Below are 13,879 nucleotides of genomic sequence, written 5' to 3'. Positions count from 1 at the left end.
CACCCAACCTGTCCATGAAGTTTTGTCTGAATCCATCCACAACTTTTTGACACCTGCTCACAGACAAACGTGAAAGCATGGCCTAATAGCACAAAAAGACAAAGACAATACATCAAGATAATCAACAGTGCATGACAGTAAAAAAAAAAAATTCCCAAATTTTCAGGTTCATCACTTATTGTAAGATGATGCAAAATAATTTTGTTTTCATTTATATTTGTTATTTTCACATTAAAGTTATACACAAATGGTGATTGCAGTCATGGTAAAACAACCATATCACACAAGGTTTACAGGAGTTTGTTTATTTTCTGTGTCTGGACCGGACCGCAATGTATTCAATGCAATGTCATGTTATAGAACAAATATGTTGTATTGCCGATAATTTGTCGTGCCATGCATCCCGTCGTAAGCTATTTGGGAGATGTGAGTTCTTCCAGCACCAGATCAAGGTCGTTTCCATGATTATGAAGAGCATGTTGAATGGCATCACTATGGAAACCCATCTCTTGGAGTTGTGATGAAAGAGCGTTTAACACAATGGCCTGTGATATTTAGGGGAGAAAGAAAAAAAAATCAAGCTTCAGGAGAGGTAGATTGAATGCAAGTCAAAGAGTGTTTAAAAACAAGATAAATAAACTAAAAATAAATAAAACAAACTGAATAGTTGATCCACCTCAGCTTCTATTCCTGGAGCCGTTGTTGGGTGTGGGATTGCCGGAGAATGCGGGAGAGAACCTGTTGGAACAGAAGACTGCAGAGGGTGATCAGAAAGCTGTGGAAAAGAAAGAGAACGGATATCAAGGGGTTCTGGAGGTGAAGGTGAAGGTAAAGATGGAGAGATGTGGGATCCAGAGTCAGAACTTGGGGTTTGAGCTTCATTTTTCACTCTTTCAATGGCATCTCTTGGATCTTGAGGATCACTGATGGGCTGGGGGTAAGTGGGGTTGCAAGAGTAGGTGAGGCAATATTTACACATAGAATGTCTTAACACCTTGATCATTCAAGTAAATTAAAGCACACCCTGCTGTCCCTGCTGTTCCTGCTGTTCCCGTGACTGCCTCATGCCAGAAAGTTCAAATTTATGACATTCCATAAAAGGGGGAAAAAAAAAACAAAAACGAAAAGTTAACTTGATAAACTCTGCACTGCCCAACAATGTCCCACATTATGGTTTTAATAATGTTGTGCAACTCCAACCAAACACAAAAAGAGGTACCATATACACAAATTTGTGGATGAGGGATTAGTGATGAAGCCCACACCTCAGTATAGGGTTTCCCCCCCCGCCCTGAGAGGACTCAAGTAAACGAGTATTGTGTTGATTAGTCTTTGGATGTTATTTTGTTGCCATCTCAGTGTACATAGCAACTGCAAAGCTGCAGTGTATTTCCTCGTTTACAAAAGGCTGTGCAACTTTGCAACCAAAGACAGCATGGAGGACAACTTTGTACATACAAGTTAGCATAAATACTTACATTTGCCTTGCCAATGTATGGCTGTTATTGGAATCCAGTATTACTATATATACATATACAGTACGAGTATCAAGCTCTTTCTAACCACTCGCTCAATGGGGCACCGATTATAAATGTTTTGTACATTCTAGGTGACCTGAAAGTTGAAATACAACACAGCGCTCTACCGTAACTCAAAGCTCCAATTGCAGAGGAAAATAAAAAAATAAATCAGAATTGTCTGTCAACTAAAACATCCGTAAACTAGAAGGCCACTTGATAGAGCACGTACCTCCGCCAGGCTGACCAGTTTACGTTTTGTATAGAAGAGGCTGAGCAGACTGATCACTTATGAGTGAGGAGGTATAACGAGCCAGATAGACTACTTTCTAGTTGAAAGATTAAATAGGAAGTTGGTTAAGGATGTGAAAACAATAGGTGAAGAAGAATGTGCCTAACAACATCAGCTGCTAGTGTGTGATGTAAAGTTAAGTTGGAGCAGGGAAAAAGAGGAAAGCTGAGGTCCCAAGGAGAAGAGTATGGAAACTAAGAGATCAGAATGTAAAGGAACATTTCTAGAAGGAGCTTCTGGAAATGAATCCTGGAAACCCTATGGTCGGAGAGGATGTAGAGAGTTGTTGGAACTCTGTTGGAACTCGGCTGCTGCAAGCCACTGAAAAGACATGAAGCTACATGATGGTGGAACAATGATGAAGTGGATATGGTGATTCAAGAAAAAAAAAACTGTTTAGGGTTTGAAAAAAGGGAAGGGATAAGGAGGAATACTTAGTGGCTAAACGTAGGGCAAGAAGGGAAGTTTAGAAGGCTAAAAAAAATTACAACAGGATTCACTTTCAGATGTCATAAATAATGCAGATCGTAGAGGGGGATTTAGGATAGCAAAGCAAATGATCAGTCAGAATAAGGATCTCATAAGAGAACAATGTGTGAAGGATGATATGGGGAATGTACTCGTTGACCTTGGGGAGATTAGAAATGCTTGGAGGAGTTACGATGAGCGCCTGCTAAATGAGGAGTTCCCTTGGAACAAGAATATTCTGGAGGCAGTAGAGCCGGTGCAGGACCCACCACCTGAGATAAAGAATGAATGGGTGAAGAAAGCCATTGATGAAATCAAGAAAGGTAAAGCGGTGGACAGCACTGGTATTGTCGCAGAGAGCTGAAGGCATCTGGTGATATTAGAGTGAATTTAATCACTAAATTGGAAAATGCAAATATAAGGGAGAGGTCTGTCCCAGATGACTGGTTGAAGAGTGTAATGATGAATATTTATGAAGGGAAGGGTGATGCTTTAGTACAGAGTAACTTTTGGGGTCTGAAGTTGCCTGACCATGGAATGAAAGTGGTCGAGAGAGTCATGGATAAATTTTTAGACAGTGTGTTAATATAGATGAAATACAATTTGGTTTCATGCCAGGAAGGGACAAGATAGAGGCAATTTTTATAGTTAGGCAATTACAGGAAAAAATATCTGGGGAAGAATAAACAACTGTACTTTATATTTGTGGATTTGGAGAAGGTGTTTGATAGGGTGCCTCAGGAAGTGGTGCAATGGTGCATGAGAAAGTTATGTGTGGAGGATTGGTTAGTTAGGGTAGTCATGACAATGTATGATGACTCAAACCTCTGTGAGAGTAAATAGAGTGCAGAGTGAGGATTTTGAAGTGAAAGTGGGTGTTCATCAGGGTTCAGTCTTGAGCCCAATCCTGTTCATCATGGTTCTTGAGGAAATACCACAGGAATTTAGAGGAGGCTCACCTTGGGAACTCCTGCATGTTGATGACCGAGTGCTGATAGCCGATAGTGTGGAAGAGGTAATGGATAAATATACAGTATGGAAGGAGGGTATGGAGGCCAGAAGACTGAAAGTGAATACAGGGAATACAAAAGTACTGATTAGTGGTGCGGGAGAAGGAAGTGTGGTAAAAAAGAGGGAGGTGGCTCTATGATGTCTGTAAAAAAGGTGTTGGGAACAATTCAATATTGCGTAAATCCTGCAACTGCTGTGTGCACAAGCGGTGTAGTGGCATCAGGGGTGGTTGCAAGTGGTTCGTGACTTCAAATGTGCTGTTTGCGCAGGTAAACACGTGACTCCAGTTAGAATGGAAAGGTTAGTTTATGGGGATGCATCCCTGGAATGTGTGGATAAATTCTGTTACCTTGGTGATATGATTGTTGCAGGTGGCGGTGTGGAGGCAGCAGCGATTGCAAAAATTAGAAGTGGCTGGAGGAAGTTTAGGGAGTTGTTACCCCTGTTGACATCAAGAAGGGCCTCTCTCTAATTAAAGGGAAAACTTTATGCAGCTTGGGTTAGAAACATGATGTTGTATGGCAGTGACACATGGGTGATAAAAAGAGGAGGATTAACGGAGGTGTGAACGAAACAAAATGAGAATGGTGAGGTGGATGTGTGATGTGACACTGAAGGATAGGAAATCAAATGTGGAATTATGAGATAGGTTAGGTGTAGAAAGCATTAGTGAGGTTATGTGTAGAGGTAGGTCGAGATGGTTCGGACATGTGGAAATGATGTGGTCGGGCAGTTGTGTGAGGAGGTGTATAAATATGAATGTGAATGTCAGGAGAGCTGGAGGCCATCCGAGGAAAACATGGGATGTGTTGCTGAGATGATCTTAGAGTGAAAGGCCAAACAAGAGGGCTAGCAAGGGATCGTACAGCCTGGAAAGCAGCCATTAGGTGAACCACGGCTGACACATGCAAACATGGAAACAGCCGTACAACTCTGATGATTAAAAAAATCAAATCGGCTTGTTCTTGCTATCTAACCAACTCATCCACCATGTTTTGTCACAAGTCGTCCACAACTTTTTGAAATACCATGATATATATCATTTTTGGCCCCATCTCTTAATGGTGAAGAATCATTCGGAAATTTTAAAAATTCACGGATCCAGATCCGGATCTTCACCAAAATTGAATCAACTCTTCCTTGTCACACACCCAACATGTCGACCAAATCCATCCACAACTTTGAAATTATCCTGCTCAAAGACAAACAAACGGACAGACAAACGGGTGAAAATATAACCTCCGTTCACCTTTGGTTGCGGAGGTAACAAAAGTCGGTCGGTGGAGCCTCGCTCCTCGAGCTGGGAGAGGGACGGAGCTTGGACATAGCATAAAGTGCTCATACAGCTCACTCATTGACATTCTTCATTTTAATTGATTTATTTATCTGCTTGCAGAATATCAGCACAATAGACTAATAATGTAATAATATATATGAGATTATATGTACTTTGATGGTGGAGATATTAAGGTTATTTTTCTAGCACAGTTAAATCCAAATGATGGTTTGAAAAAGGGCCGAAGTCATTCTCATAAGCTAACGAGATTCTATCCATTCATCCATCATTGCACCTCGATATTTGTGTCTTCACTCACAATCCTTTCAGCGATAATAAAGTGATCTTTCCTAAATTGATCTAAAACAACACAACTACCAATTCCAAGTGCCTAAAGCCTATTCTACTGCTTCACTGCTGGTTATGGTTATACTTTGGCACTTTTTACACTTAAAATGTCACAATTTTCCCATCATTCCCACATCTGCTTTATTGACTATTATTTTAAAATGATCTTACCTTAATCTGGAACAAAACGCTTTTCAACTCCTCTTTGTCATTTAATGTCAACATTACTGCATGCTCAAAAGGGTCAAGATCAATGACCGAGGATTCAAAGTCACGAAGGTCAAAGTTTGTTCCAGGCTTTGGAGCAGGTTTTGCAATTAAAGGGTCAGGTGGAGGCCTTGGGGTCAGAGGTGATGGGAGTGGAAGTCTCAAGTCAGTAGTAGTCGGAGTAGTAGTAGTCGTAGTGATTGGAACGAGGTCAGGCTTCTGAGAAACAGAGTCACGGTCAGGATCACGCTCCTCAGCCTTCGTCTTCTGTGCCCTCAATCGTTCGGCTAAACACAGGGCCTCGTGCTCCACCTTGAAGTCATACTGTGAAAAACACAGAATGTTGGCCGTAATGAGACAACAACATATTACCTCGGTGAAACCTCTTAACCCTCTCCATTATCCCCTTTCCACCCTCTGCCCTAACTCCTTTTCTCACATCCTCCCACCTTCATTCCTTTCAAGAAACAATAAAAAAAATTGCTCTTCTTCTTAAACGGTCACCATAATCCCACCTTTCATGTGGGGTCGGCCGAGGGAAGATTGGCCTGAGTCTTCATGAACCGGCTGGCCAGGACTGATGTTCGACGAGTTAGGGCAGGAGTTTGTAATTTTGCCATGGTGTCTGCAACAGCTCACCGACTCTTCACAAAGGACACTGTGGGATCTTTAACGTCCACCAACGAATGCTGTCAGATGGGACGCCCGTTTAACGTCCATACGAGGGACGGCACGCACATCGATTAATCGCCCTACCTGTGAAACACCGGACTGACAGTTTATAGTTGGGTTGGGATTCGAACCCAGGCCGAACAGCTTAGAGGAGAGTGTGTGGTCTTCTCCTCTATTCTGTCAGCCTCAGCAATAATAAAAATTATTAATAAGTATTATTATTATCACCATTATCAAGTTAGTTTGCAATTGGTCACTGGCTTTGACAACAATACAAATTTTTATAACAGACAGGCATCGAAAAGATACATATAATTGAACAGTTTCAAATGGAGCACCTCTCCGCCATTAGAGCATTTAAATTGAATCAGATGTGGCAATAAATGCGAATTGTTGCTCCCAGCTTGCCGGCTCGATGACAAAAGACACCATTTCCTGCTGAAGGAGACTTATCATGGAATAAACAAAGTTTTGTTTGCTATTGCTTTCCCAGCACAGAAAGAGAAATTTTGAAATTGGCCAGGTATGCCAGCACACAATGGAAACCCCTTTTCTTTTTCTTTTTTTTTCAAAAGGCAATGTGGTATCTTAAACATCCACAAGCCAGTGCAAGCATATCGGACAGCTGTTTGGTTGTTTTGGGGTTTTTTTTGTCTACTCTGAAAGGACAGCATCTCAAGAATACACCACCACAACTGTACATCACCAGGTCGACAGTTTTTAGTTTGATTATACAGTGCTGTATTCCTTATGGAACCAAAAAGATACCAAACTCAAAAGTGCATACACACTGCTTGTGAGGTATTCTTCCTGTGTATAACCCATTATATGACATCAATGCAATGAACTATTAAAACACAACTTGCACCAAAACATTTTACCGGGGGTAGAGAGTTCCAAGAAGATGTTTTGGAGAGCGTGAGAGGCAGAGAGATGAGAGGGGGTGGTCTCAGCCTCTCTGCAAGTACCAATGGCACACCCCCAAGGCAATACCAAGGGCCTGCGCACACAGGTACACGTTCACAAGACTTGTTCACAACGCAGTGCATTAAAAAAAAAAATAATAACTGTGATGAAGTGAGATGTCAAATTGAAAAAAGTTTAACATCAAAAAAGGTAACAACAATCTTTGAAATATTTTCAAGTGTTTGTGTGTGTCTGCATTTGCACGTAACTCTTTCACGGCCAAACTGTGGCACCTTGGAGGTCCCAAATTTTGAGGGTGAGTACTTCAGAATATGTGCAAAGTTGTAAGCTACCCCTCTCCACCCCCCCCACCCACCCACAGAATCCCCCCTCCCACACAAGCAAATTATCTGTATGTATGTTTGTGTATGTCTAAATATGATAGGAAAAAAACAAAAAACCAGCTGAGCCAATCAACACCAGATTTTGCATCCACGGTACACGGTCAGGTCATGGACACAATGCCCTCCTCTCCCCCACCCCTCCCCCCTCCTCCCCAACCCACCCACAGGGATGAGAGGCCCACTTATGATTTCCACCAGTTTGGCTGGGCCAATCCACATTCAATTTTGCATATGTGCTGGGGGTACCCACAGTCCGGTCATGGGAACAATCCCCACCCCCCCCACTTTCCACCCTACCCCCACAAGATAATTATCTGTATGTGTTTGCATGTCTGAAAAATCAAGAAACTGACCTCAAACAAGGAAATGAGGCCAATTGGCCCATCATTGCCGTGGTGCACTCTCGGGTTAATTTTTACAACAGCTTTAAACATCAATGTTCTTGATGGTTTACTGAAGTCTAATTATCCCAGTATTGAAACGGGTGACCCAGCTAGAGTGGGGTACCCAGTACTGCATGGGAAAAAAAACCATGTAGGGGTTCCGGCACATGTTGTGCATTGAAAACGGTGAAATCTTGGAAATATTTTCAAGTGTTTATACGTTAGTCTTTCTCGACCAAACCGTAACACCTAGAGACCCCAAATTTTGGGTGTAGGTATTGAAGAATCTGGGCGAGGTTTTAAACTATCGCACGTTGACCTTGAGGGCCGTGTTGAGGCTACCAAAGGCTGCTATAAAGTGTATTTTGGGATGTGGGATCAGGCAGTGCTGCCGCCGGCCAGCAGGCAAAAGGTAACCACCGGAAATGAGGCAAATATCTCCATAACTTTTCAAAGTTCAACACGTCCTGAACCTCCCGCCTTCTTTTAAACACAATCTTGTAAATAATTTCAAGTAGATGGGTACTTCTTTCCCAGGCAGTGCCGGGTACCACAGCTAGTTAGGTAGAAATGAAACATCAATATATTCAAAACTGGAAAAAGAGAGGTGTATAATAAAACATAGTAAGCACTCATGAAATACGAATCACTTGATAATTACATTTATGAAAAAGCATCTCAGGAATTAAATAAATAAATACGAAGCTCACCATAATCATGGGACGGTTCCTCATTACGCGACATAGCCTGAAAGGAAAAGAGAAACTATGAGTGAGTAATCGAACTTTAAAGTTACAATGAGCAGTGAGTGCCAAAGGTCACCTATCAGCCTAAGCTTCGATCTTCTATTTTAACTAAAAACTGGCGAGGTACCCATGCGACGCATGGGAAGGCGCCAAATGCAAACAGACAATGTGGGCCAAACCATGAACCAATAAATTCCATATTCCTGCTGCACCTTTAGTCTAGCGTCAGGCATGGACAGCCAGTTCGTGAAGCACTTGGGCAAAAAAATATATATATATATATACTGCAACTGTCCCCAACAATGATGTCAATGGTGAATCTGCAAATATCACCGGTGGAAACCCTCACATCATTTCCTGATTCTCTTTTAAACTCAATCTCTCGATACATACAAACGAACGGACAGACAGGCAGACACTCCTGATATATATATATATATATATATATATATATATATATATATATATATATATATATATATATATATATATATATATATATATATATATATATTGTTGTGATTGACCAAATTCGCAAACCACCATTCAGGTCCCTTAGGTGAGATATCTCGGTAAGTATATGTGTAGTTAGGCCCAAACCCGTTGTCTAGAGGGAATAAATGTCATTCATGCATGCTGCGACTCTTCAGGATAGCCGTTTTTCTTTTACTATCTTTATTTTGGACCAACCGCCATTATTTCTTGGTTTTGGGTATGTGTTGTCGGCGCCGTCTGTGAAGTAAAATTGTATAAGTGTTGCCGAGTGCTCGCGTAGTCGGTATTAGATCTGCATTGTCGCATTTGCTTTTTGTCTTCTTTTCTATGTGCTTTTGGTGGAATTGTATATGTGTGCTTTCCGTTCATCGCGAATAAATGTGCTTTATGTTGAACTGTTTTCCCGCTTCGCTTCGTCATTTCTTTCATTGAATCCCCATCTTGCTTCACGTAAAGGGTTGGTCCTGGGCTAAGACGCCTGATAATTAATCGAACCGTCGAGGCCGACGAATAACACCGCTCGGTTATCCCGATAGTACGGAACGGGTCGCTTAAGTGGCCCGTGTCCGAAGTCGACCTGCGGCGAGGTGCGATCGCCCGGTCTACCCTCCGTGTGGGTACTTAGGTAGGTCGAATTTGGCGAGCAACCCTATCCCACGCGGGGGCCGATTGGCTCGATCGCGGTGAGACCGAAAGGTCCACCCGTGACTGGTTCCCGGTGTTAGTCCGAGAGGGTCACGACTGGATTGTCCGTCCGGTGGGCGACGTGCCGCGATTCGAGTTACGTGGCCGTCAGCACGCCGGCGGGCGCGAATCCGCGACAATATACATATACATATATATATATATATATATATATATATATATATATATATATATATATATATATATATATATATATATATATATATATATATATCTGCCAGTCAGTTGGTCCGTCCGTCCGTTCGGGGATTCCTAGTTCAGGGAGGGGCCTCAAAAATCAAATCGCCGCCATTTTGTTCGCAAAAGGACTTTCAGGTCCTTACACTACAGGCCTCTTTTGTCAGGCTCACACTTTTGTACACACTCACGGCTTTATCTCAACTCTAATTCGACATCCGATTTCATGTTTCATGCTCGCCAAGATGGTTTAAGACTCGGTTGCAAAAAACGGTTTTGGCAAAAATGCATTTCAAGTGAAATCAAGGCCTTAAATTCCCTGTGGTCAGGTCATTCCTTCCTGAAAGTCCCTGCAATGTCCATCTTGTATACCCCGTGTACCCCGACCCATCCCTCTCCCTTCCACAGATCTCCCCGTGTCTCTGTTCCCCACCGTTTTGTGCTTCCCTCCCCCGCCTCTCGTCTCCTGCCTCGTTATATGTTCTATGCGTTAGCTCTTACCTGAGCCTCGACATGGTATGTTAAAAAAAACAAACAAAAAAAACGTCTGTAATATAAAGTCCATTCAGACTCCCTCGTGGTTATATCTTAACTCTAATTCAACATCTGATTGTATTTTTTGTCATCACTAAAATGGTTTAAGTTTTGGTTTCAGCAAAAGGTGAGAAAAATTGGACATATATTGTCGTTTTTCGACAAAAATGCATTAGCATTGCCATTTTGAACGGATCTGGTTGGACGTGATGTGGGGAGGGTGAGAGGAGGGCAATGGGGAGGGGGGGGTAGAAGAGGAAGGGTCAGGGTAGGGTTCCCTGCTATGGAAAACAATTTTCCCGTGGGAAAAAAAAGAGCATGGGAGGAGTCAATATATTTATATAATCTTAACCACCTGGGTTTAATTTATTAGGTGAGAGGTATTTTTTATTATTTAATTTTTCTTATTTTAAAATACACGACGTCAAGGCTCGTATGAGAGCTAACACACAGAACGTACAACAAGGGGAGCAGGAGACAAGAGGGGTGGGAGAGGGAAGCACGAAACAGTGTGGAACAGAGACATGAGAATGATATTTATGGAGGAGTGAGGGATGGGGTGGGGTACACAGGGTAAACAAGATGGACACTACAGGGACTTTCAGGAAGGAAAGCACGGAATTTGAAGGAGGTGGGTTTGGGGTGGATTAACGCGGGTAGAAAAGATCGAGGATTTGGATGCTGGAAGATAAGAAATGGTGGTGAACAGCTGTTTTGAAGACTTGGTTGAACAGTTTACGTTTTGTATCCTACCGATAGGTTAAGGTCCAGATTCAGATCCAACCAAAGTCTAAATCGGCTTGTTCTCGTCACCTAGCCAACTCATCCACCAAGTTTTATCCGAATTCATCCACGATGTTTTGAAATATCATGCTATACGTCTCTCAAAAGTGAAGAATCACTATAAAAGTTCTCGGATCCAGATCCGGATCGTCACCAAAATCTAATCAATTTGTCCTTGTCACACACCCAACCTGTCCACTAAGCTTCATCCGAATCCATCGATAACTTTTTCAGATATCCTGCTCACAGACAGATAAACAATCAGGGGTGAAAACATAGCCTCTGTCCACCTTCGGTGGCAGAGGTAATACGAACCATCATGGGACAATTTGATTTATACGTTCTGGCTTGGAAGAAGCAATTGTTTTTGTTTCATTAATAAGCCATGTCCACAAGTTCATGTGGATGGAGGTTATGTTTTCACCCCTGTTTGTCTGTCTGTGAACAGGATATTTCAAAACGTTATAAACGGACTCGGATGAAACACGGTGGACAGGTTGAGTGTGTGACAAGGACGAACTGATTCGATTTTGGTGAAGATCCAGATCCGGATACCAGAAGTTTTTTTTAAATTGTTTAAGCGATTCTTCACCATTGAGAGGTGGTGGCAAAATGATATATCGCATGATATTTCAAAAACTTGGTGGACGAGTTGGTCAAGTGACGAGAACAAGCCAACAAGGTGTTGATTCAGGTCCGGATGCAGATCCAACCTGTCAGTGCGATCCAAAGCGTAAACTGTTCAGCCTGGCGGAGGTATGCACTCTACCGAGCGCCGTTCTTGTATCATTGGTATTCAAAGCAGATGTTGGGTGATCAAATGCTTTCACTGGGATTTCATTTTATCAGTCAGTTTGTACAATGAGGTGTAAATAATTTTACATGAGTAAACAATGTAGAATGGAAAAACACAACTACTCCAAGATGAGTTAAAAACATAATTAAGGGATAGTACACCCTTGGATCATTCAAGATTATGTTAAAAGCAGATATCACAGATGCAAAAAGGTATTTTACTCACCCATGTAGACTTAACCTCTTTCCTCCCCCTCTCCCCATTTCAGTTACACGTCTTCTAAACAAAATAATTGATCCGTTATGCATTATAGTGCAAACCCAATATGGGCTGACAGGATGGCCAAGAGGTACGCACACTCGCCTCGAAGCAGGACAGCCTGGTTTCGAATCTTTAGCTCGCTATCAATGAGTGTCGTCCTGCTGATGGACAAAACTGGTGTCCCGTCTCCTGAGCATTCGTTGTTGGGTGTTAAAAGATCCGACGGTATCCTTCACGAAGAGTAGGCAAGCCATCGCCGGCACCCTGAACAAATTAAATTACAAATTCCTACCAGAACCAGCAGAGGGCATTGCATCAGTGGCACAGCCAAACCCTCAGCCAATGGTGCTCCCCCTGTGCTTTGTGCTGCATACGAAATACGAGAGCTCACGTTTCCTATTAACTGCTTTGCAAGCCGCTCGCCCAGCCGCTCGGTAAGCGGACCAAGCGATTAAGAGAGGTGGTCCACAAAGTTAGCAAAAAATGGCCGTCGTGAACAGGTTCAAAAGGATACTACAACCAATATGTTCAGAGGGATACCCCTGTTATGTATACTGGTATTATTATTGAAAAGTGCGTTTAATACTTTTCATCATAAAACTCTTCAAGATCGACAAACATACAAACCTCTCCCCCCCCCCACCCCAAATGTATCATGGTACGGTCCATATTATGTAAGTGTGCCAGGGAGCTCCTCATTCTAATTTACAACTTATTTATCTTTCTTTCCCCCTTCTCGTCCTCTGTTGCCGTTGTTAACACAATATATTCGTTTGTGGAAGTTATCACAAGAGGATCGAGTAAAACTGAACACGACCGACTCGAGATGCCAGCATTTTGCTCAAATGCCACAACAGCACCGTTTCCATGGAGACCGCCATGTTGTTAAGCGGTGCCGAGCACTCCGTTCCGTTGGAGTGCTTGCTCGAGCTCTTTGAATCAAACCTGTCGCATGGTAAGCGGGAGCAAGCCGCTTGCTAATGGAACGCACCCCTCTTGTTGTTCTTGCGAATGGAAGCAGTTTGGCTGCCGGAAGCTGTCATTTCTTGGAAGCTTGGTTGTGCTGCTGATCCTCGGACCCCCCCCCCAAAAAAACAACCATTCCCTCACTTTAGTGTACTGCACTGTATCTTTGGTGTACTGTACTGTACCTTTGGTGTACTGTGCTGTATTGTACCTTTAGTGTACTGTACCTTTAGTGTACTGTACTGTACCTTTGGTGTACTGTACCTTTAGTGTACTGTACCTTTGGTGTACTGTGCTGTATTGTACCTTTAGTGTACTGTACTGTACCTTTAGTGTACTGTACTGTACCTTTAGTGTACTGTACCTTTGGTGTACTGTGCTGTATTGTACCTTTAGTGTACTGTACCTTTAGTGTACTGTACTGTACCTTTAGTGTACTGTACTGTACTTTAGTGTATTGTACCTTTGGTGTACTGTACCTTTAGTGTACTGTACTGTACCTTTGGTGTACTGTACAAGTTTCTTCGAGAACAAAGACCAAATCGAACAAGCAAAACACTTCCGACCTTGATCCCCAAAACCGAGAAGACCGCCCCCCCCCCCCCAGAGACCGTAAACAATGACCCGATTCACTCAAATTGGTTAAAGGTAAACAAAACTCAAAGACCGACATCCATACCCAGGGTTCCTTGCAGGACTCGAGAATGCTCGAAACTACCGGGTTCATCGAACCTCATCGCAAGCATACTCTGTTATATCCTTTTTTCACTGCTTAAGTTTCCGTGAACTAATAATGTTAAATTTAAATTATAACATTCAATGTCGTAACCATTTTTTTCAAAGGGAAACTAAGTAAGCAACCAACGTACCAGGTAGGGAAGCTATACACCGCCTAGAAAGCTGCTTCGATTACCAATCGTTAAAATGGGGCA

At 42.5% G+C, this 13,879-nt stretch overlaps 1 protein-coding gene across 2 annotated transcripts; it reads right to left on the bottom strand.

Moving 5' to 3' along the window:
* Positions 1-289: 289 nt before the first annotated feature.
* Positions 290-13,740, bottom strand: LOC147012820 (uncharacterized). Of its 2 annotated transcripts, XM_085854065.1 has the most exons (7): positions 13,627-13,740; positions 8,195-8,231; positions 6,673-6,791; positions 5,084-5,443; positions 4,538-4,588; positions 677-931; positions 290-545 (listed from the first exon to the last, which is right to left on the bottom strand). In XM_085854065.1, the coding sequence occupies exons 1-7, from the start codon at positions 13,672-13,674 to the stop codon at positions 414-416; spliced, it is 1,002 nt and encodes a 333-aa protein (XP_085710191.1). In that variant the 5' UTR covers positions 13,675-13,740; the 3' UTR covers positions 290-413. The 2 variants fall into 2 exon arrangements, with proteins under 2 accessions (XP_085710191.1, XP_085710192.1); XM_085854066.1 differs by lacking the exon at positions 4,538-4,588 and having other exon boundaries at positions 13,627-13,739.
* Between the last annotated feature and the right edge of the window lie 139 nt (positions 13,741-13,879).

Source organism: Eptatretus burgeri, chromosome 14 (genome assembly GCF_056783735.1).
Source record: "Eptatretus burgeri isolate ZD-2024b chromosome 14, Ebu_testis_v1, whole genome shotgun sequence".
In the NCBI taxonomy this organism is placed as follows: Eukaryota; Metazoa; Chordata; class Myxini; order Myxiniformes; family Myxinidae; genus Eptatretus; species Eptatretus burgeri.
This window is presented reverse-complemented; position numbering and strand designations above follow the sequence as displayed.

Coding starts and splice junctions, on each gene's coding strand:
- LOC147012820 (XM_085854065.1), bottom strand. CDS start 13,674: ATGAACCCGGTAGTTTCGAGCATTCTCGAGTCCTGCAAGGAACCCTGG. Junction 5,444..6,672: donor CTTGGAACTCTCTACCCCCG/GTAAAATGTTTT, acceptor TGTTTTTCACAG/TATGACTTCAAGGTGGAGCA. Junction 546..676: donor CTCCAGGAATAGAAGCTGAG/GTGGATCAACTA, acceptor TAAATATCACAG/GCCATTGTGTTAAACGCTCT.